Genomic DNA, 24112 nt, shown 5'->3' on the forward strand with positions numbered 1-24112 from the left:
AGAAATGTTTGAATTAGACGTTATGTAAGTCCTTTTTTGAATTGGAGCATTGTTTCCCACCAAGGAGCAAAGTAGGACCATTTTATAGGATATTTTGGACGAGTTTTACGAGCTTCCCAGTCAATGAGTTTAATAATTCCTGTTACCTAATTTATTCCTGTATTTTTCCTGGATGTCAAATTCGTTAATGACTCCTCCTTCTTTGGCCAACCCTCTTCCCAGCTCATCTAAGGTCGGGTCTCCTTGTACGTTTGCGCCAAAGAGCTCTGGTTCTGGATTGTCTGCGTAGTTAGGCTGTCCTGGTTCATCTCTTTTTGTACTTTGGTCCACCAAGTAGCGGGGGGTCTACCTCGTCCTCTGGGTCGGTTTGGTATGTTCAGGACCTTTTTGACTACATAGTCATCTTCTCGCCTGGAAATGTGTCCAAGCCAGCGTAGTCGGCTTTTCTTTATTTTTTCAGCTATTGGAGCTACTTTAAAGGATCCCCTCACGTGTTCGTTGCGAACTTTGTCCAGACGTGAATTCGTTAATGACTAATTTAGATTTTTATTATTTTTGTTGTTGGTTAACTTACAAATCTTCTGTCATGTTCTTATATTCTCTTTATAACATGTGGTATCTTTAATGAAGCCACAACCGGAGTATCAACATAATTTACCGCACACAAAATAAAACCGAGGCTTAAACACGGGCACTGTAAGAACAGGCCTTTGTCAACTTCCCGTAATAATATTGGAGCACCGTTTCATCCTTTACGATTCAATAAACAATTTCATTTCCCAGACAATATTTATTATTTACTCTACACATTGATAAGCGAGGTATATTCAATTTCGTTGCAAAGTCGTTCTGATGAAATATATGTACGCCGTATGGTTATAGTGAATTTATGGTCGGGCCATATCGCGGTGGGAGAGTAATTTCAGAAGATGGGACACACGGTCTTAGAGGTTGGTCCAGAACCCCCTAATTACCGAAAAGATAGTCAAGTTCATATATATATAATAACTGTAAGGACAAACTGAAATAGATATTCTAAGAACAAATTAAATTATTTTCTATGAAAATATTTTAATTTGTGTTTTTTCAAGTAGACACACTACTATTTAAACTATAAACTGAAACCACCATACTGTTCTACCTTAGAGATGGCCAGGGGGCGCCACAAGCCTTCGGGAAATTGTCATATACTTGAAAATTTCGACCCATGCCACCGTGACCGGATAGCCTAGCGGTTCAGGCACCTGTCCGGTAAATGCACGCTGTTTAGGTTCCAGCTCTGGCGGCTGGAGGCTTTGGTCATTTTTTCCTTCGTATATGATATTTATTTCAGTAAACTGAAATAGATGTCATAATTTATACTAAAGAAAAAGTGACGAAGCACTTAGTGGCGGAGACCGGATTCGTACCGGCGCCTTTAGCTATCGCGGCTAACGCCATGAACCTAATCTTCCTGGTTTAGCCCATTGGTTGTTAGAGTATGCCTTACGCCATTAAGCCCGCCATTTGTGCTATCATTTATCGTACAATAAAGATCAAATAAATGAATAACCCCAGGGGCACTCCTTCGGTTCACTATTGTGTTGCAGAAAGTTTTTTGACATAATGATACTTGGCAGAAATGTCGTTTGGCAGAATTACCTTTCACATACTGCTTTTCGCATAATATTACTTTGCAGAATTTCTTTTTGCATAATATTATTTGGCAGAAAACCCTAACGTAACCCACTTAGAAAATTCTGCCAAATATTATGCGAAATGACTATTATGATAAGTATATATCTATGCGAAAGTATCATTCGACTAAAAGTTTTCTGCGATACGCGATATGCAAAGTGTATTTCTGACAAATAATATTCTGCCAGATGAGGGGAACCCCACTCCTTCACATGGGTTTAATTATGTTGTTGTTAATTTGTTCCCAAAGTTGAACTGTAAGTACTGTATTCGTTTTACAATTCACCAGCTCAAACCGAATATATTTTTATTTAAAGAGGAATTTATGGTGCGACCATATATTAGGTACGTTTCAAACGACTAAATAAAACTCCAATTATGTACAAGACATGTTTACGCTTAGCGACCGTACGTACACAAGTTACTGTGAGTAATTTAGGGATCGTTAGTCTGCTATGACTCTGTTATTCTGTGTCAACGAGAAATAAACAGGTTCATTAAGGTGTTTCGGTATGTGGCGCCGGCATCAAAACATGTTGGATGAATGCTGCAGGGATGTACAGTCGCCATCAGATATATCTAAGCGGGCAAGGCTCTCACAAATATCTGAACACGCCTCTATTGTCAAGGCGTTAGAGTGCGTGTTTGGATATTGTGAACACCTCGGCCGCTCCGATATATCTGATGGTGGCTGTACCAGCATATGTCTTAAGCGTTTTAAAACTCATTATTTCAATGTTTAGAAATTGACTCACTATATATCCAACTTCAATTTCAAGAAGGAGGTTCTGTATATTTCATTTTTATTTTATTTCATTTATTTGCACACATGGACAACATGTTAAGTATTTACACCAATTTTTGTGAACATGTACCCTGGAAGGATGTAGCAACATAAGTACTTAACACTAAAAACTACAAACTAAACTTAAAAATAAAATAATTAACTTACAATAAAATTAATTGTTTTAACATTACTATTTATATGTATATTCTTCTTCTTCTTGTGCCATGTCCTCATCGGACGTCGGCGACCATATGATTGTGGCTATTTTTAAAATTCATGTCATTTTCATTCTCTAGTTTTTAGGTATTTTATTTAAGAAACGGCAACGCGCATGTAACACCTCGGGAGTTGCAGGCGTCCATAGGCTTGCGTGGCTGCTTACTATCAGGCGGGCCGTATGCTTGTTTGCCACCGACGTGGTATAAAAAAACTTGTTTGAGATTTTAGAAACTTAAGTCCTGTCTAGAGAAAATATATTATAATTTCTGGAACTTTCAATTGGCATGGTTTCACGTTCGAATTTCTCATGATTTCGTTATAAAATTATTTTAATAGCGACCAATTTAATATGTATTTAAAATTTATGACTTAGAAAAATATAGCCTTTCAAATAACTGAAAAATATTTGTAATTGCAAAGTATCGTATAATAGTAAAATTCTTGTAGAGTTAGACCAAGAAAAGTCTGCAACGATTTTGATAGAACACGTTATTTTTACGTCATAATTTCATAGAAGTTTGACGTTTAAGAGGCCAGTGTCGATTTTAGTCGCAAAAATGTAAAAGTGATAGATTTAGTCGGTGAAATTGTACACCTTTTGTTACCTAATTGAAATAACAAGTACTGGTTTCTATTAGCACGTCTTCTTATCTTACCTTTTATCAGATAAATTTATTGAAAACCGACTCACTAAATTAGTAATGTTTGCTTTTCTGATGGACGTCTAGGTAAACGCGCGTAAAGCACTGATTTTGTCGCTCTTATTTGTAAATATCGTAAAGTTTGGACTGCTAAACATGGTAATTTTGTATTACACATATCCTGTACTTGACGTTTATCAGACTACATTTTTATTATTATGACTTTGAAGTAGTGTAAATGAAAGTTAGACGAAATCAATTTTCTCCAGAAATTACTTCAAAACAAGTGACAATTTCTCTGAAAATCGACTTAATTTCAACGTAATTTTGATACTTAAACAATCAACAACATTTGCTGAAACTATTCTTATACATCAATTTATATAATTTACCACCATATTTTTTTGATGAATTTTTAAAAACTGCCTTCTTTTCATATATTACCGGTGACGCACGCTCGCGACCTCATTATTAAAAGGCAAGATGAGAAGACGTGCTAATAGAAACCAATACTTGTTATTTAGATATTACGTAACAAAAGGTGTATAATTTCAACGACTAAATTTTAAATTTTTGCTCCAAAATCGACTACGGCCTTTTAAAATAACACTTGCACTGCGTGTGCTATCAAAATCGTTGCAAACTGATCTTAGTCTAACTCTAGTTAAAACTCATAACACTGATGTTCTTACCAACTATAGTCGTGACAAATGCGCAAGTACAAAGCTTAAAAAAATACCGATTCTTCAGCGTATTTAACCTACCGCGCAATATAAAATAGGTTGTTAGGTCGTATAGCTCGATTTACGACCAGCTAAGTACAGGCCAGTCTCACGTTTCGCCCATAAAACAGATTCTTCACCCGCCATTTTGAAGAAAGGATATTTATTTTGAAAACTAGTAGGGAGTTTGGTCGTTTTGAAAGAAGAGAGCTGGCAATACTTAGCTTAACAGAACGTGTTTATTCTGACGCTAAAATAAATACATGCACCACAGACCTGTGTACTAAGTAGCTAACATCAACGCTCTTGACTGGCATTAAGGCTATCCCTCAAACTAATGACATAATTTAAAAGGCAGATGATGGCCAGTTAGCGCTGGTGGACTGGACTTTCATTCCGGAGGTCGCGGGTTCAAACCCCGGCTCGTACCAATGCGATTTTCGGAACTTACGAGATATCAGCGAAACAGTACTTCACACCAGGTCACCGGCTTTCGTTATACAAAGCACAGGTTCGACCACATATGGAGTACTGTTCTCATCTCTGGTCTGGAGCACCGAAATACCTACTTCTTCCACTTGACTCCATCCAACGTCGGGCAGTTCGTATTGTTGGCGATCCCGATCTCACAGTCGGTTTGGAACCTCTTAGCCTTCGGAGGGAAGTTGGCTCTCTGTGCTTGTTCTACCGTCTGTACAATGGGGAATATTCTGAAGAACTTTTTGATCTGGTGCCACCGTCACGATTTTACCACCGCACCTCTCGCCAAAGAAACAAAGCTCATCCTCACTTTCTTGACACGTGGCAAACCAAAAACAAGCGGGCATCTCGCTCATTTTTTCCCAGAACGTGCAAGTTGTGGAATGAGCTACCTTCTGAGGTGTTCCCTTGCGCTATGACATGGGGTTCTTCAAGAAGCAGGTATTTAGGGTTCTCAAAGGTGGGCAACGCATAAGTGGCTCCTCCGGTGTTGCTTATGTCCATGGGCGGCGATGACTGCTTCCCATCAGGCTCGTCTGCCGCGGATATCTACCTTTGTATAAATCCCTAAATTTCAACGCGTCAAACAGTAACGATGGAAAAAAGTCAGGCCGAAACTACAACAGCAAAGCAGCAGTGATTCAGGTTGGACAATGTAATTCTGACAAAAAAAATACGACCGACGGATGTTGGCAATTTTTTGTTGCGTTGCGTTGCGTTGCGCGTGTTCACAATCGTTGTATTAGTCTCTGTTAAAACCAGTATAAATTGATCTATACATTTGTCGTCCGTTTTTCTTTAAATACAAAATCAATGCTAACTACTTATGGCGTTATTCATAAACGCGTTACTGGCCTGAATTAGCTAGCTAGCTTGGCGCGCTGTTCTAAAACCCATACAAAAATAGACATAACGCAAACGCGAACGCAGTTCATCTGCGTAACTTATATTATTAAAACAGTCCCTGATGATATGCTGTGCTATTTGGCCCTAAAAAACTTCTTCGCGGAGGGAATCTTGTCAGACTGATGGTTTACAAATTTATAATAAAAATAAAAATGTGAAATATTTAGATCAATACGGTTTCACTCACTATTATTTTTAGTCGCTTTTGGCAACATGTTTCGGATTCTTCGGGAATCCTTCCTCAGGTACGAGTGTCCGCACGACGTACAACCGCCGCGGGCACTCGTGCCTGAGGAAGGATTCCCGAATAAACCGAAACATGTCACCAATAGCGACTAAAAATAATAGTGAGTGAAACCGCATTGATCTAATTTTTTTGAAATATGTCTCATGATAGTTTAATTTCGAATAAAAATGTGCTCAAAAATAAATATGAAAATTCTTCTTCTAAGTTCTAACCGGCTTAATTTCCAAGAATCCTTATAAACTATCAGATTGCCTTAGCCATCTTGTGAGATACCTGTCTAGTTTCAAGTTTAGCGATTATATTTAGTTTAGCTTCTATCGGTCCAATTCGAAAAATGCTTATAAGAGTTCACAGCGTTCCGATACCGATTTTGACACTTACAGATCGGTGTCGTACCGCTGTCACTTCTTATAAGCATTGTTCGAATCGGGTCGTCTGGTATATTATTCTAGAATGAAACTTTTATCCAAAATCCATTGAAAGCAGATATAAGAAGAAAATAAGTGTAAACAAATCTTCAATTTCTTATCTGATACTTATCCCTTTAATGCTTGCTGTCTGAGAGGGTCGCTTTGAAACGCAAAAATAAATAACTCACTTTTATGTGTTTGAGTATTTTTATGCCTTTATTTCTATGTAAATAAAGATGATGATGACGAAATATAGGATAAAACAATTGGTTTCACTTACAAATATGACAATTTGGTTAGCAGTAGCCCTCACACTAGGTCAAGCCTGTGTCGTGAGGACTAGGAAATTCAGTAGATTTATCAATAAGATGATGCGAAAAAATACAGAGAAAACACGATCAAACACGAGATCAAAGTTTATTTAGGTAAGTACAAAGTTTAAATTCACGGTGATTGGTTGTGGTTTATACAGGTTGGCTAAAAATAAGTGCATTCACGTTACCAGGGAGGTTTTGGGATTATACTGAGCCACTTTTACAATGGGACCAACGCCGAAATCGCGAAAAAAATTTGGCTGTTTCATACATTTTGGTTGATCCATTTTCTATGGGAGATTTTTTTGACCTAAACTACCGTTCTAAGAACTACCGTTAGGAAACCTGTTTTCAAATAAAAATACCGCATCCAAATTGATATATCCATTTAAGATCTACAACGGCGCCACAGACATACTTACAGACAGACATAGCGGTAAAACTTATACCACGCCACTTTTTGCGTCGGGGTTAAAAACAACACAAAAACCGAGTCGGACTCGCCCACCGAGAGTTTCGTACTTTTTACTATTTGTTGTTATAGCGGCAACAGAAATAAATCACCTGAAAATTTCAACTGTCTAGCTATCACGGTTCATGAGATACAGCCTGGTGACAGATAGACAGACGGACAGACGGACAGTGGAGTCTTAAGAGTTTGGAATGATTCACGGCTAGTACAAAAATAATACAAAAAATAATCACGGTCTATATCCCAGTCAATATAAGCCTAGTGGAGTCTTAGTAATACTAGGGTCCCGTTTTTACCCTTTGGGTACCGAACCCTAAAAGGTTGATCTACGCATTTCCGTTTTATGGAATCAGTGTCATATTTAGAATTAAACAAAACATTACAACGGTATCTAAAAAAGAGATAATACCTACTTTAAAACCTAGGTTAGGGCTTAGAACGCACTGCGATTAATTTCTTGCGGTTTCAGTCTAATTTCTTGCGGTTTCAGTCTAATTTCTTGCGGTTTCAGCCTAATTTCTTGCGGTTTCAGTCTTTTAAGTGCGTGCGCTTATAAATAATGCCGTACGTTACATTTTTTGCGGTTTCGGAAACGCTTTTAAAAAACCGGCCAAGTGCGAGTCGGACTCGCGCACGAAGGGTTCCGTACCATTACGGAAAAAACAGCAAAAAAATCACGTTTGTTGTATGGGAGCCCCATTTAAATATTTATATTATTCTGTTTTTAGTATTTGTTGTTATAGCGGCAACAGAAATACATCATCTGTGAAAATTTCAACTGTCTAGCTATCACGGTTCACGAGATACAGCCTGGTGACAGAAAGACAGACAGGCGGACAGACGGACAGCGGAGTCTTAGTAATAGGGTCCTGTTTTTACCCATTGGGTACGGAACCCTAAAAACCGCAGTGCGTTCTAAGCCTTACCCAATAACAAACTTGCTCCGAAGCTTACGAACGCTTCATTCAAACTCGACCGCAACGATGACGTCATAAAAAATTTCATAATGCGCCCCGCAGCTGATGCAATATTAAATTTTAAATATCGAACGACGTTCAATTTCGAACGGTTACTTACAAAAACTCACATCTCTATTTAATGCCATTCGAAATTAAACTTTACAGCAAACTGTTACGGTTTACTTTTATAATGTATTGGTTAAGTAATACGATGTTTAGAAAATAAAGGTGATTTGGCGTGAATCTGTGCCCGGTACGCCGGTAGTAAAAAAAGAATATACACGTCGATAAAATAACCGTTTCGGATTCTGGCGATTTGGCCGATTTGAAGATCGCACGGATGACATCTTTCGATCATCTGTATTTTGCAAGGGCCTGACAGCCTTTGATAGAGAAAGATAGTCTTATTGCGATTCCTATAAGAGGAAAGAGAAAATAGTGCCATACTTTGTCCTTATCACCGTCCGGTGGCATTATAGGTAGGAGGCGATAGCGAAATACCGAAATATATATATATATATATTTACTTGAAAATAGTTGTAGTGTATAACTAGCCTTATGAACCGATTTTGCATGTACAACATAAGTTTATAGTCTATGACGGTTCATTATTTTTAGTACGTGGGTATTTTTGCACTTTGTAATTTTTCCTCAGTCACCCGTTGACCACGAACGCTCTAAAAAGTTCGAAACGTCGGGATGTATTATAAATTCAATATACGCGATATAAAAAGTGTTATCATTGTTATCAATATTATACTAAATTTCCCTGTTATATATCACGATTTCAGAAGAATTAAAAATTCTAAACCTGTGCTAAATGGTAGCAGCAGCTAATATTATGTACGCAGAGAATGTAGAACTTTGGAGTAGATTGTCTGGAACCAAAGAAATTTAAAGCCCTTGAAATCCATCATCCAACACGTGGTCAGGAGATAGTCGAAAAAGCTCTTATAGGCAAAAAGGTTAATTTTATCCGCAAGGGCCCCCGGAATATTAAGATAAGATATATGTAGGCAATCATTTTAATGATATCTTAATATGTCCACAGCAAAAGATAAAAAATACCATAAGTTTATGAATAACATTACTGTATTAGCATTTCCCAATTATGATACCGGCACAAAATTGCGATCACTTTTTAATTTGATCCAAACTTTTATCAAAATAAATATATCAAACTTGTTTCCGTGTTTTACATAAAAACTTCAAGTATATAGCCACCGATCAAAATTCAGGAGATTTTTCGTCAGAGATATTGCGAAAATACCTTATATTAAAATGTAATAAAATTCCCCATCGCGAATATAATTCTTTGGCGCGAACCGGTCTCGGTGAAAACATACGGAGTATTGTTGGGGCGCATATGTCGTACCTATTATGAATTTGTGTAAAAACTATAGTTCAGGAGTCTTTTCAAAAGGCCTTATTTATCTATGAACACCGTACAAAAAAATAAGCCGTTTTGAAAAGACACTTCATTTGTGCTAGAATAATTTTAATCGTAGTACCAAGGTTTTTTTTTTGGAGATCCAACAGCTGGGACATTAAACATTGTAGTAGATACAGGGAGCCAAGGTAGTGTCTCAATAAATATTTAGATCAGTACGGTTTCACTCATTTATTTATGTTGTGACGATCGCGGGGACAGTGAGTGCAGTGTGCTTGACTTCGTTCGATACAGCCGCCCTACCAGACCTTCACTTAACGACTCCATCTGCGGACTGCCCCGCGCCCCCCGCCCCATCAGCGCGCGCGCAACGAGCGACGAGGCGGGCGGTGCGGGCAGTGCACGACGTACAACCGCCGCGGACACTAGTGCCTGAGGAAGGATTCCCGAAGAATCCGAAACATGTCGCCAAAAGCGACTAAAAATAATAGTGAGAGAAACCTTACTGATCTAAATATTTTGAAATATGTCTCACGATAGTTTAATTTCGATTAGTGTCTTAATACTTGATGATCACACGTACCGAGTACAGTGGCGAGGGCACCCCTCGTGTGTACTTTGTGACGAGTACTCGGTCTAGTACTCGCCGTATTCGGCCCAGTAAAATTACGAGCGAGTTACTCGGAACTTGTTTCGTTTACTAGGCCGAGTACCCACCCTCGCACTTCTCTCAGCCTACCCCGCGCCGACTCGCTCGCCAGTCTTGCCACTCCATTCGCCACTCGCCATTCGCCAGTAGCAAGCGAGCGAATAGATTTTTTTTCTTCAACATGAAAAGAAATCATGGAGACGCACTGAAGAATCTCTCTAAAGTGAGCTAACTTGTCAGGAAAAGCAAATTGCGTGTAAACACCGACTCACCCCTACTCTCTCGGCCGAGTACCAATTAGTTGTTTCGACACTGTACCTTACTCGGTACGTGTGTTCAAGGGCTTACTTATAGGTAATAAAATTACGCACAATCGCAACCGCATATTAATTGAATTAAACGAAGACAAATTAAAGATTGTATTTTTTTGCTGAACCATGGCTCAAGTTGACATTAACATCTTTTAGCTGCGAGTTTTTTGAACTACCGCACTTGATAAAATAGTAAATAATAATGAGTGAAAATCGTAAAAGAAAAACATCACAAACCTGCAGTGCTTGGAAATCTAGAAATATAAGAATAGTTACAAAGAGAAATCTTAGCACATATGCATTTCTAAAATATGGATATTAGCCGACTTACCTGTATATTTTTACCATTAGATAAATGGATCTTCTATTTACTCGCCGCAGATCCATTTCACTTCATATTTGATAAGATGATAAGGCTTAATATGAATTAAATGTTCTTGAATTTTCTATTGAACCAGTAATGTTTGCTGTTAGGTAAATAACTTTGTTAATCATTGCAATGTACATTTCTTATCTTAATTATAAATTAATAAAATTAAAATAACTTCATTCAATCAATGTGATTCAAATTGACGTATGCCTCAAAGCAAGTATTATGGATGGTATAGAATATATAGACTTTAAGAATATATAGAATATATAGTCTATATTATGGATGGTATAGAAAGGATCACAATCTCTTTTTTTTTTTTCTCTTTATTTATGGCAGAATTGTTGTAAAAGTGATTGCGTTAAGCTTTTAATAATAGTTCCTAATCTCTCCGGTGGCGCTAGTTAGGCTCTGGGACATGAGTATAACATGAACCATATAAGGCAACGAATAACCCGACCAAATTACGTAGGTTGTTTTTGGTAGTATTTCGGTGCATGGTGGCGCCGCCTAATTACTGTTTTTTGATGGACACTTTTCATACATAGAGATTTGGCTCCTTTATACAGTCTCCATGGCATATATAGAATATATAGAATATATAGACTTTAAGAATATATAGAATATATACTCTATATAGTCTCCATGGCAAGTATACTACCTCTACCTTCCATAAAGTATACTACAGAATTGCCACTTGCGTTCACCCGTGAGGGACAGAATTTACATCATGCGACCAAATTAAAAACACGTTTCAACATTCCTTACAAAATCCCAAGAATGACCTACGCAATTTAGTCGGGTTTATTGTTGCCCCACCAAGCTTTGTGGACAATGCGTTAGAAGTATGCAAAATTAATAATGAGACTATGAGAAGGACAAACAATAATAGCGCTTCTCCTCTCGTTCTGTCACCTACCATCTCGCCCTCTCCCCTGTCGCCTCTGTAGTATTGTTGATCTAAGTTATAGACATGCATAGTAGACATGACCTTCTTGGATAAATCTCCAAGAACTGGCCAAGAAGCGTTTCGTGACCTCTTTCCAAGGGCCTGGCACTCTTTGATAGAGAAAGATAGTCTTGTTGCGATTCATATAAGAGGAAAGAGAAAATAGTGCCATGCTTTGTCTTTATCACCGACCGGCCATTTTTTCATGGTCGGGTTATGGCATCATGTGGGCATCATAGCAAGGAGGCTATGGCGAAATACCGAAATTTATAAGAGTGAAAGAGAAAAGACATTGGACATGCAAACCGGATAAATTGCGTAGTATAATTTTATATAAATATTCTTTCTCTTACCCCCGGTCGCTCGGTGGCGCGTCTATAACTACTTGTATATAATATGTCTATGCCTCTTCATACAAGATTCTCAGTTTTTATTATTCCGCCACTGTATACGCGTTTGCTTACTTTTCCTTGCCAACTGTATCGCAAATAATAATCATGTGTTACGTATTTCATCAAATTATGCATTAAAAAAACTTAAAACAATTCAAACCGCTCGCGGCCGCCTATACAACCTTTCCGTACGTTCCCAACGTTCGCTCGCACACCGCCCGCGTCGCTACCGGAGTCAATCGATACGGTCGCCTAGTAACGATCACCTTCCAAAACAAACAATCAGAGGCCCGGCCGAGAGCAAATTTACTTTCTTATTTTATTACTTGTGTCAACATTTTAGATCGATATTATTGGATTTGCTGTATCATGTTCTTGTAGACAGACAACATGGTGTTGATGCCTGTTTGTGTGCCCGAGAATTGCGGGAAGGATTTCCGACATTCGCTAAAGAAGCCGAGCCCTAACTATCCTTATGGGGCGAAGACGAGGAAACCGAGGTATTTATGCAATATTAGCGTATTTTGTAGAACTTTCGGAACAAATAAAATAATGTATTTTACTACTACTACTTAACTACTCCTCTGGCGCAGCGACCCAAAGTGTGTCTTGGCCTCCAACACGACAGTTCGCCACTGATCCCGGTCCTGTGCCGTTTCTCGCCAGTCTTGGACCTGGAGCTCACGCAGATCAGAGTCCACCACATCCACCATCGGTACCTAGGTCGCCCGACCGGGCGGCGTGCTGTCGGTTTTCCCTCAAACGCTCTTTCCACCGCCCGATCGTCTCCCATTCGCTCCAGATGGCCGAATGTATTTTTTAATTATTTTAATTTTTGCTTAGTATTTCTACGATTGCGTATAAGTACTCGAGAAATTGGGTCGGGTACCGCCGCGATGGAGTAACCTGGCTAGGTCAAAGGCGATAGCCGCATAAGCTAAAATGCCCGGTTCGGTTCCGGCCTCCGCCGTTCGAGGGATTGGTCACTATTTTTTAGTGTACATATGACATCTATTTTTAAGTATATTATTATTTTAAACCAGGAAACTTAATAGTGTAAATGCGAGACAAAACTTTTGTACACTAAAAAGCAGTTTATACTTCTGAGAAAAGAAACCGGACAAGTGCGAGTCGGACTCGCCCACCGACGGTTCCGTACTTTTTAGTATTTGTTACTGTAGCGGCAACAGATATACATCATCCGTGAAAATTTCAATTGTCTAGCTATCACCGTTCATGAGATACAGCCTGGTTACAGACAGACAGACAGCGGAGTCTTAGTAATAGGGTCCCGTTTTTTTTGGGTACGGAACCCTAAAAATAGGGGCACGAAATAAGCACTAAAAGAATATTGTTGCCAATTCGTATAGTCGCTATCATATATATCGAAACGGCCGAGGTGCTCAGAAATAAATAAATAAATAAATAATAAATAAAAATGTTATTTATTTAGGTATCAACCCGTTACATTAAGAATAATTATTATATTAATCTAATCTAATTTATACATTCTAATCTATATTAAATTTTACTATTCTAAACTAAACTAAACTAAACTAATGATTACCTAATCTAACACTAATTAAATATTTGCAGCGGAGGCCTTGCTCATACAGTAGGTTGCGTACACTACGCTAACAATGCTGTTCATCGATTCGCTCACTCTCCCAACAAACGACCAGTGCCTTTTACGCATTATAGCGTCTACTCTGTTCACGGCGAACATGCCAGATGCACTACACCGCCACGGTAGCCGTAGAAATATCTGAACACGCACTCTTATGCCTTTTTGACGTAAGGCATATCAAATTATAAGAAAAATAGCTTACCCCCGCCGACCTCTGATCATAAGTATCCATATAATGAAAATATGATAAATGGTCGAAAGTTTAATACATATTAAACAGTTAGATATAGTAATTGTTAGGAACTAGTCTTTTTAATTTTTATCTATGACAATCTCGTATACCAACAGGCTTGTCCCAGCCTTCACCATACAAGCCATGCAGAAGAATACCCGAGTGATTCCGCCAAAGAAGTGCGGAGTGTTCGACCCGAAGCCGATCAAGCAGTCCATGTTCAGGAAGTGCTATGCCCGAGGGGAGTTTCCTGTCACCATTGAGTTTACAAGCAGTGGGAAACGGCTTAGTTGGAAAGTGAGTGGCATTATTATGCAGTATTTTATTTTATTTTACATTATTAGGTACACTAAACAGATATCCTCCAGTATCATGAGAAACATACAATTCATATTATGGCTTAAGAACTAGCACGAAATCCAAAACAAGTGTACACATCATGTTTTACAATTCAGCAGAAATATTACAAGTTAATTTAACTATCATAGCTACAGTGAAAAATATCAGAGAACAAATGCACTGGTAATGTACAAAGGTGAGTGGCACATTATTGTGCACGGTACAATGATCAAGCAGTCCATGTTCAGGAAGTGCTATGCCCGAGGGGAGTTTCCTGTCACCATTGAGTTTACAAGCAGTGGGAAATGGCTCAGTTGGAAAGTGAGTGGCATTATTATGCAGTATACACTGTACAGTGATTCCGCCAAAGTGCAGAGTTCGACCTGAAGCCGATCAAGCCGTCCATGTTCAGGACGTACTATGCCCGGGGGAGTTTCCTGTCATTTTTAACTTTTTAAAGTTTTGGTCAGTCTACCCTTGCAAATATAAATTTGTTTAAGTGTGATTTTTTCCATGGCATTTGGCCTTGATTAAAACGTAAAAATTCAATTTAAAAACTTGTTAATGTTATTCCTTTATTCACTGTGGGTTAATGTAATAGATAATTTAATTAATAATGAAAATAGAAATAATCCTAAGCCGAAGTATGGCGACCAGTCTGGTATAGTGGGTAGCGACCCTGCCTGTAAAGCCGATAGTCCTGGGTTCGAATCCCGGCAAGGGTGTGATGAACACAAATATTCGTTCCTGAGTCATGGGTGTTTTCTATGTATATAAGTATGTATTTATCCATATAAATATGTATATCGTCGCCTAGCACCCATAATACAAGCTTTGCTTAGTTTGGGGCTAGGTTGATCTGTGTAAGATGTCCCCTAATACTTATTTATTTTATTTATATCTAACTATTTTTTCTCATCATACAGGTTCCAATTGAAAAGCTGGACTTTCACCACTACCTACCGATGTTCTTCGACGGTCTCGCGGAGGGGGATTACCCGTTCAGCTTCATCGTGGAGAACGGGATCAACGACCTGGTCTCCAAGGGCTCCTACAAGATCCTGCCTGTGGTGCCGCAGCTCATCATACCTATTAAAAGTGAGTATCTCTTCATGATGAGAGAGAGAGATAGAAAGAGAAAGAACGGGATCAACGACCTGGTCTCCAAGGGCTCCTACAAGATCCTGCCTGTGGTGCCGCATTTATAGTGTTTTATTTATTTAACCTCCAAAGTTAAGCGTTGAAAAAATCAACAGCTACCTACCTCAGACTGAAACGAATACTCTGTAAATTAAATATCTAAGCAGGATATTCAGTTTCACGAGCAATTTTAAAAACAACTTAATCGAAGCAACAAAATACCGATCAACTGAATTCGTAAATCTTCTACTTGGGGAGCTCATGACCAATATAATTAGACCCCTGTCACCGCTTCAGCTTAGACCGCATCGGCACTTACCTACCAACAGATGAGATTGGGGTAGTAAAAACCAGCCAGTCGGACTCGCGCACGAAGAGTTCCGTACCATTACGGAAAAAAACAGCAAAAAAATCACGTTTGTTGTATGGGAGCCCCATTTAAATATTTATTTTATTATGTTTTTAGTATTTGTTTTTACAGCGGCTACAGAAATACATCATCTGTGAAAATTTCAACTATCACGGTTCATGAGATACAGCCTGGTGACAGACAGAAAATGCAGAGCGAGCTGGTCTCCAATATAAATATACCCTTGTAGAATCTAATTCTTATAGTAGACTTCCTGTCGTCTGATCATCTGCAATAATATTTTGCAAAGAAAAATACGTAGGCGCATTTAGATTTGAAAAATCTCAACTTAAGTTTTTATTTTTTTGCTACCGTGTCAAAAAGTGACATTCTTACGAATATTATGGAAAGTGAAAAGTTGAAAAAGTTCTTGTAAATTACAAGAAAATTTCACAGGAAACTTAAATTTTGGTAACAGAAAATTTCAATCGTCATACAAAATAAAAGACAAATTTCCGAAAATTTTCAATGTGTTTTTTTCGCAATTTTGGAAACTCCGACGTCACATCTAATTCCAAAAATTGTCACAGTGTAGTCATAGATTTTTTGTGAATTACTTAGCCGTCAGTCAGCGAAGGTACGAGACACTGCGCAATTTCTATCCTACCCCCGTTTTATAGTATCGGGTTACAGATTCAAAACAAAGCGGGTGAAGAGTGAGCTCAATGGATACAAAATAAGCCTGGTTTTCTTTGTCTTCGTTTAAATGAGCATTGTTTAGGTAATATTCTGTGGCTCTAGTGGTAGGTACAAGTCTCGCTAAGTGTTAGGTTTCACCTGAGCTACTCGAGTTTGTACCCTTTTTAGGGTTCCGTACCCAAAGGGTAAAAACGGACCCTATTACTGAGACTCCGCTGTCCGTCTGTCCGTCCGTCTGTCCGTCTGTCTGTCTGTCACCAGGCTGTATATCATGAACCGTGATAGCTAGACAGTTGAAATTTTCACAGACTGATGATATATTTCTGTTGCCGCTATAACAACAAATAATAAAACCAGAATAATATAAATATTTAAATGGGGCTCCCATACAACAAACGTGATTTTTTTGCTGTTTTTTTCCGTAATGGTACGGAACTCTTCGTGCGCGAGTCCGACTCACACTTGCCCGGTTTTTTACTAATTATTGTTATGACTTTTAACTGGCTTCCGAAAAATTTGCAATAATTAGGAGTTTTATTAGGCTTCCGCACCCAAAGGGTAAAAAACGGGACCCTATTACTAAGACTCCACTGTCCATCTGTCTGTCACCAGGCTGTATCTCGTAAACTTACACTTACGATCGTCATAATTTAATTTTCAACTTCCATCTAAATGTAACCTTTTTTTTTCAGAAGCCTTATCGACCAAGAGGCCAAATGTGATATGTCATACGCTGAAATGTATCCAGATGATCATCACCGGGTCAGACAGAGTGGGCCAGGCGTTCGTGCCATATTACAGGCAGATACTGCCTATTCTGAACCTGTTTAAGGACAGAAACAGTAAGTAGTTCCACCTATTACCTAACATTCCAACGATAAGGTATTTAAGCTTATATTTACAACAAAAACCTAAGAAGTTAAATCTTTGAAACATTATCTATCGGCTAAAATAGGTAGTCCAAAGAAATCGTTATAAAAAAAAAAATATCTTTATTTCAGAACATTCAAGATTCCATACAATATTGTTAGTACCATCGTTATAGCTATGTGTTAGTTATATATTATAGATATTGAAAAGTATAAGACACAGCGGATTAGTAAAAAAAAATCGGATCACGGGGCTCGGAATAATCAGTGAAAGTACATAAATAGTCACGATCGAATACAGAACCTCCTCCTTCTTGCTCATTTTCAGATTAGCACTACGGGAAAAATCCGAAATGCCCAAAATAGCTTTCGTAGAAGCAAACCATTTTTAAACCGCGTGCTCCCTCAAAAAACCTACGCTCGCATTTAACGCACACAGACAAATAAAAGAAAAGTCGTTATGTTTGCATTACGTTTATAGGATTACTACCTACTCCATTAGGAGCGTATCTCTAGAAAAAGCAGATAAAAAATACGCTGAAAGTTCGAATTCGCGTCATGAGCGTAGTAAGTTCTATAGAAAGAGCAGTTTCAAATCACTTTATCTCTACTTTATAGCCTTTTCTTAAACCTTACCCCTCTCCCTTCATTTGTCAGCTGTCGATCAAGCGCCATAATCTACACATCGTTGGTATATTGTTTCCAGGTTTTAAGACTTGTCACGCTGTAAGTTTGAATTCGCCTCATGAGCGTAGCAAAGCAAGTTCTCTAGAAAGAGCTGTTTAAAATCACTTTATCTCTACTTTATAGCCCTTCCTTAAACCTTACCCCTCTCCCTTCATTTGTCAGCTATCGATCAAGCGCCATAATCTACACATCGTTGGTATATTGTTTCCAGGTTTTAAGACTTGTCACGCTGTAAGTTTGAATTCGCGTCATGGGCGTAGTAAGTTCTCTAGAAAGAGCAGTTTAAAATCACTTTATCTCTACTTTATAGCCCTTCTTTAAACCTTACCCCTCTCCCTTCCTTTGTCAGCTGTCAATCAAGCGCCATAATCTACACATTGTTGGTATATTGTTTCCAGGTTTTAAGACTTGTCACGCTGTAAGTTTGAATTCGCGTCATGAGCGTAGTAAGTTCTATAGAAAGAGCAGTTTCAAATCACTTTATCTCTACTTTATAGCCCTTCCTTAAACCTTACCCCTTTCCCTTCATTTGTCAGCTATCGATCAAGCGCCATAATCTACACATCGTTGGTATATTGTTTCCAGGTTTTAAGACTTGTCACGCTGTAAGTTTGAATTCGCGTCATGAGCGTAGTAAGTTCTATAGAAAGAGCAGTTTAAAATCACTTTATCTCTACTTTATAGCCCTTCCTTAAACCTTACCCCTCTCCCTTCATTTATCAGCCATCGATCAAGCGCCATAATCTACAATTCTACACATCGTTGGTATATTGTCTCCAGGTTTTAAGACTTGTCACGCTGTAAGTTTGAATTCGCGTCATGAGCGTAGTAAGTTCTATAGAAAGAGCAGTTTAAAATCACTTTATCTCTATTTTATAGCCCTTCCTTAAACCTTACTCCTCTCCCTTCATTTATCAGCCATCGATCAAGCGCCATAATCTACAGTTCTACACATCGTTGGTATATTGTTTCCAGGTTTTAAGACTTGTCACGCTGTAAGTTTGAATTCGCGTCATGAGCGTAGTAAGTTCTATAGAAAGAGCAGTTTAAAATCACTTTATCTCTACTTTATAGCCCTTCTTTAAACCTTACCCCTCTCCCTTCCTTTGTCAGCTGTCAATCAAGCGCCATAATCTACACATTGTTGGTATATTGTTTCCAGGTTTTAAGACTTGTCACGCTGTAAGTTTGAATTCGCGTCATGAGCGTAGTAAGTTCTATAGAAAGAGCAGTTTAAAATCACTTTATCTCTATTTTATAGCCCTTCCTTAAACCTTACTCCTCTCCCTTCATTTATCAGCCATCGATCAAGCGCCATAATCTACAGTTCTACACATCGTTGGTATATTGTTTCCAGGTTTTAAGACTTGTCACGCTGTAAGTTTGAATTCGCGTCATGAGCGTAGTAAGTTCTATAGAAAGAGCAGTTTAAAATCACTTTATCTCTATTTTATAGCCCTTCCTTAAACCTTACTCCTCTCCCTTCATTTATCAGCCATCGATCAAGCGCCATAATCTACAGTTCTACACATCGTTGGTTTATTGTTTCCAGGTTTTAAGACTTGTCACGCTCTAAGTTTGAATTCGCGTCATGAGCGTAGTAAGTTCTATAGAAAGAGCAGTTTAAAATCACTTTATCTCTACATTATAAACCTTCATTATCATCATCATCATCATGATCATGTCAGCCGATAGACGTCCACTGCTGGACATAGGCCTCCCCCAAACCTTACCCCTCTCATTTGTCAGCCATCAATTAAGGACATAATCGACACATCGGTATATTGTTTCCAGGTTTTAATAGACTTGTCACGCTGCAGATTAATTGCACGACCGCGAATTGACACCCGCTTGTTGGAACTTTATGGAATACGGTGTTTTCGGAGGGTTTTTTCACGGAACCTGTTAATGTAAAATATTGGTTAATAACTATATATTTACAAACGGTAAACGAACCTAAGTCCTCTGAAAATTATTTTAAAATATATTTTTTCTGTTAATGATTGTCAAAGTCCGACAGTCGTACTTCACTCGCGAAACGCTCCTAACAAAACGATAACTACGATAAGTTATAAGTAATGGCATTAAGTCCGTCTGTTGTACACTTATTATGTGCAATAAAGTTTAAAATTAAATGATAAGTGAACGTGACGTCAAGGTCACTGAGAGCACATTTTGAAGTATGGATAAAACAAGTAAATTGCGTTTTTCGTCGGTGAAATATTGCGTTTAGGTATATATTTGATATACAATCTTTTTTTGGATAAAATGCTCACCAGATTAGCACCTTTTATTGCTGATTTTACTTGTTGTAATACATTTGGTGATATTCTTACTCGTACTACATTGTCAAGTCTTAACCATCTTTAATTAACTGTACACATGGGGACTTCCAAGGTAAATTAAATTACTTAAACTACCAATTATCCCTTCAACCGGCAACCTCGTGCGCCTAACGCTTAATTTTTCCCCTGATCAATTTTACAACATGCCAGCAAATGCCCTCTATCGGTGATATAATCGAATTAGCATCCACTCCGTGTACGCAGGAACTTTGTGGGGCTCACAAAACTGCGTTACTGGACTTAATTTAATTATGTGCCGTTATTAACAAGCGTCCGTGATGTTTTAATTTAATACATTTTGTCGAAGGCTGTAAAGGGTGTTTTAGGGTATAGGGTATAGGATATGTGGCCTCTACAAAGTCACAGGGCGGACACGCCATACATCAAATATCATTAGCGTTTCTATGTGTGAACGGCACGTCTGTACACGCGTCATGCGTCATTGTGTGAGTAAGTTGCTTAAAAATCGAACTGAGCGTTCGGCAAAAGCTCGTCAATCTGCTGTCGCGGGGCGAGGTAATTCGAATCGGGGCGGGGCGGTGCGTGGCCGTTCTGTATGATAATACTATTACTTATTCTGTGACAACGTACCTATATTTAAATAAATACTTATTATGGGACAATCTTAAATAAATCATTTGATATTTACCAGTCGCTTTTCGGTGAAGGAAAACATCGTGAGGAAACCGGACTAATCCCGACAAGGCCTAGTTTCCCCTCTGGGTTGGACGGTCAGATGGCAGTCGCTTTCGTAAAAACAGTGCCTTCGCCAATTCTTGGGATTAGTTGCCATGCGGACCCCAGGCTCCCATGGAGCCGTGGCAAAATGCCGGGACAACGCGAGGAAAATGATGAATCTTAAATAAATCCACCTAGCCCCACTGAATTCAATAAGACGCCGATTCTTACAGGCCATTACAAATGTTCTTTGACATCAGAATTATATCTGAATGATGTTATTTAGTCATCGTTACCAGTCGCTTTTCGGTGAAGGAAAACATCGCGAGGAAACCGGACTAATCCCAAAAGGCCTGGTTTACCCTCTGGGTTGGAATCGCTTTCGTAAAAACTAGTACCTACGCCAATTCTTGGGATTAGTTGCCAAGCGAACCCCATACTCCCATGAGCTGTCGCAATTTGCCGGGATGACGCGAGGAAGATGATAATGATGATGTTTTGTTGGTTATCGTACATCTCGCCCGCGCCAATAATTGTACACGGACACGTACGAACAAAATGCACGATAACTGAATGGCATCAGATAGATGTCATTCGGATTTCGGTGTATACCTACGTTCGATGCATTCTGCTCGTACCTCTCCGTACATGTATTAGCGCGAGCGAGAGACACGGGCGACTCACATCGTTTAGATATAATTTTGATGTCTCAATCTCAATGTAAATTGGAATTGGCCTCTTGGACAAGTGTTAACAAATCTTATGCGTTAATCTTTTATGATTCGATTTGCAATATGCAGTGAAGTTTTGGTGATTCTAACCTAATACAACTGAAACTATTGCATTGACACCGGAATTACAATACTGCAAATTTCAACTGAATCACATATACCGAACGGGAAGTGGTTCAAATTTTTGTTGCAAGTTCTTCTATTATTTCTATATACGCAGTGAGGGTATTTATTAAAGTGTAAAAACAAAACTCTTCTCGACTTTTTCGCACTTTTGAGTGAGTGATATTAAGGTTTTTAGAGTTCCGTACCCAAAGGGTAAAAACGGGACCCTATTACTAAGTCTCCGCTGTCCGTCTGTCCGTCTGTCCGTCTGTCCGTCTGTCTGTCACCAGGCTGTATCTCAGGAACCGTGATAGCTAGACAGTTGAAATTTTCACATATGATGTATTTCTGTTGCCGCTATAACAACAAATACTAAAAAGTGCGCGAGTCCGACTCGCACTTGGCCGGTTTTTTCATTTATTTATATAAATTTGTTCCCAGCTAACATGGGCTCCGGTATCGATCACAGCTCGTCCCGCGGCGAGAACGTCGGGGACCTCATCGAGGAGACCCTGCAGATCCTGGAGCGTTACGGGGGCCCCGATGCCTTCATCAACATCAAGTATATGATACCCACTTACGAGTCGTGTGTCCTTAACTAGAGGTAACTACCTCTCACAACCGGACGTGATCTGGACGCATTTGAAGTATTCTTGTGTGTGCTTAACTAGAAGTGGTTGGACGTGATCTGGACGCATTTGTAGTATTCTTCTAACGGTCAGGTCCCATTGGTGTGAAAAATTGAGTCGTCTTAAAGCGGATTTGAGTCTTAACTCTTTTTAAAATTGTTGTCACCCGTAATGTTTGGACTGATATGTAGAAGAAGACTAAAAAGTCTTAGATTTAGTTTATTATTATCCACTTAGTTGTCTTTAGCTCAGCTAAAATCATAGATGTTTCAGTCAGAAGCATTTTATGCTAAAATTATTTCCTGTAGCGAAATGAACAAAAGGAAATTTAGTTGATATATGTTGATAAAAACTTAATGAAATAAAATACTCGAAGTAGCAATATTTTACAATTTACACGTAGTTATATTCAGTAGATATCGGGCTTTTAAATATCTCAAAGTATGACACTTAGGTATATTGACATGGAGGCTAATTTAAACATACATTTTGATGTCGAAATGATATTTAAATGATGTCATTTTTGTTATCATTTATGCGTGCATTTTTCTTATCTATACTTGTTCGCATATGTATTGGCTCGAGCAAATGATAGCAAAATGACATCATTTAGATAATAATATAGTTGTGACATCAAAATATAAGTTCGGATCGAGCTTAATAAGTTCGGATTAATTACTATGTCATACGTTTCAATGTGCTAAAACTCTGCTTTTGATGTTGTCTTTTGCAATAAATTAAATTTCGCAGTATCATAATGCCTAAATTGATATTTGTAGCATTGACATAACATAATTTAATCGTAGACGCTAATAAATTCTAATTACCTAATGTCTATTTATTATTATTAAATATATATTTTAGCTGGAAATTTAGACGCTAAAGTAATATTCATAGTGACTGATTCGTTAAAGTATTGTTAAGTTTTACCTCGTTCGTTTTAGTAACAGGTATTGAATTTTGTACTTTTTACAATGTTGTTTTGTTAATAAATTTTTCGTGATATTATTAAATTTATATTTTAGCTGGAAATTTAGACGCTAAAGTAATATTCATAGTGACTGATTCGTTAAAGTATTGTTAAGTTTTACCTCGTTCGTTTTAGTAACAGGTATTGAATTTTGTACTTTTTACAATGTTCTTTTGTTAATAAATTTTTCGTGACCTATTAACAATGGATTTTCTTTTCACTATTTAACAACCCATACAACTTTCCATACGTCTGTTATTATCAAAAATCATGGGTTCAAACCTCTGTTCTGCTGCAAGTGTATATTTTTTTTATTTAAGAACCGCAATAGTATTAAAGAATAAATGGGACCAGCTAGTAAATAATACGATTTATCACAGTGACCGAATAACTGCAGTAAAGATTAACGCTCAACCAGTAGATATAGTAATAGTACAAGTTTATATGCCCACAGGCAGCCATGGTGATGACGAAATTAAAGAAATGTATGATTCTCTAGACTCAATCATAGACACTGTGAAAGAAAAAGGTAATCTTATAGTAATAGGGGAATTTTAATGCATACAGCACGACACGACAGATTCTTTTTAAACATCCTGGATTAAGATTAAGGGGAAAAGACGCAGAGGAAGGTCCAGGCTCACATATCTCAGCCAAATAAAGAGTTAAAAATGCTGGCCCAGAAAAGAGTGGCGATTACTCCACCGACAAGAACATGGCTCTTAATATTGATGATGATGATGATGATGATGATGATAACAATATATTACCTATTAGGCTTATTTCGCTTGAAACAGTGTTTAACTATTTTTTAAGC

General features: G+C 38.2%; 2 protein-coding genes across 3 annotated transcripts in view; one reads left to right on the forward strand and one right to left on the reverse strand.

The window, feature by feature from the left end:
* Window positions 1–24112, reverse strand: part of LOC134745320 (uncharacterized) — a 621323-nt gene that overhangs the window by 63227 nt on the left and 533984 nt on the right. The window lies entirely within an intron of this gene.
* LOC134747734 (parkin coregulated gene protein homolog) lies at window positions 12139–22309 on the forward strand. Its single transcript, XM_063682361.1, has 5 exons — window positions 12139–12395; window positions 13871–14051; window positions 15020–15191; window positions 16974–17123; window positions 22138–22309. The coding sequence occupies exons 1-5, from the start codon at window positions 12286–12288 to the stop codon at window positions 22296–22298; spliced, it is 774 nt and encodes a 257-aa protein (XP_063538431.1). The 5' UTR covers window positions 12139–12285; the 3' UTR covers window positions 22299–22309.

The sequence above is a fragment of the Cydia strobilella genome, chromosome 1, assembly GCF_947568885.1.
Source record: "Cydia strobilella chromosome 1, ilCydStro3.1, whole genome shotgun sequence".
NCBI classification, from domain to species: domain Eukaryota; kingdom Metazoa; phylum Arthropoda; class Insecta; order Lepidoptera; family Tortricidae; genus Cydia; species Cydia strobilella.

Bases quoted from the DNA above. Each gene is read 5' to 3' on its own strand.
- LOC134747734 (XM_063682361.1), top strand. From the start codon at position 12,286: ATGGTGTTGATGCCTGTTTGTGTGCCCGAGAATTGCGGGAAGGATTTC. The intron at 15,192-16,973 runs GTGAGTATCTCT...TTTTTTTTTCAG, and splicing joins GCTCATCATACCTATTAAAA to AAGCCTTATCGACCAAGAGG. The intron at 17,124-22,137 runs GTAAGTAGTTCC...ATTTGTTCCCAG, and splicing joins CCTGTTTAAGGACAGAAACA to CTAACATGGGCTCCGGTATC.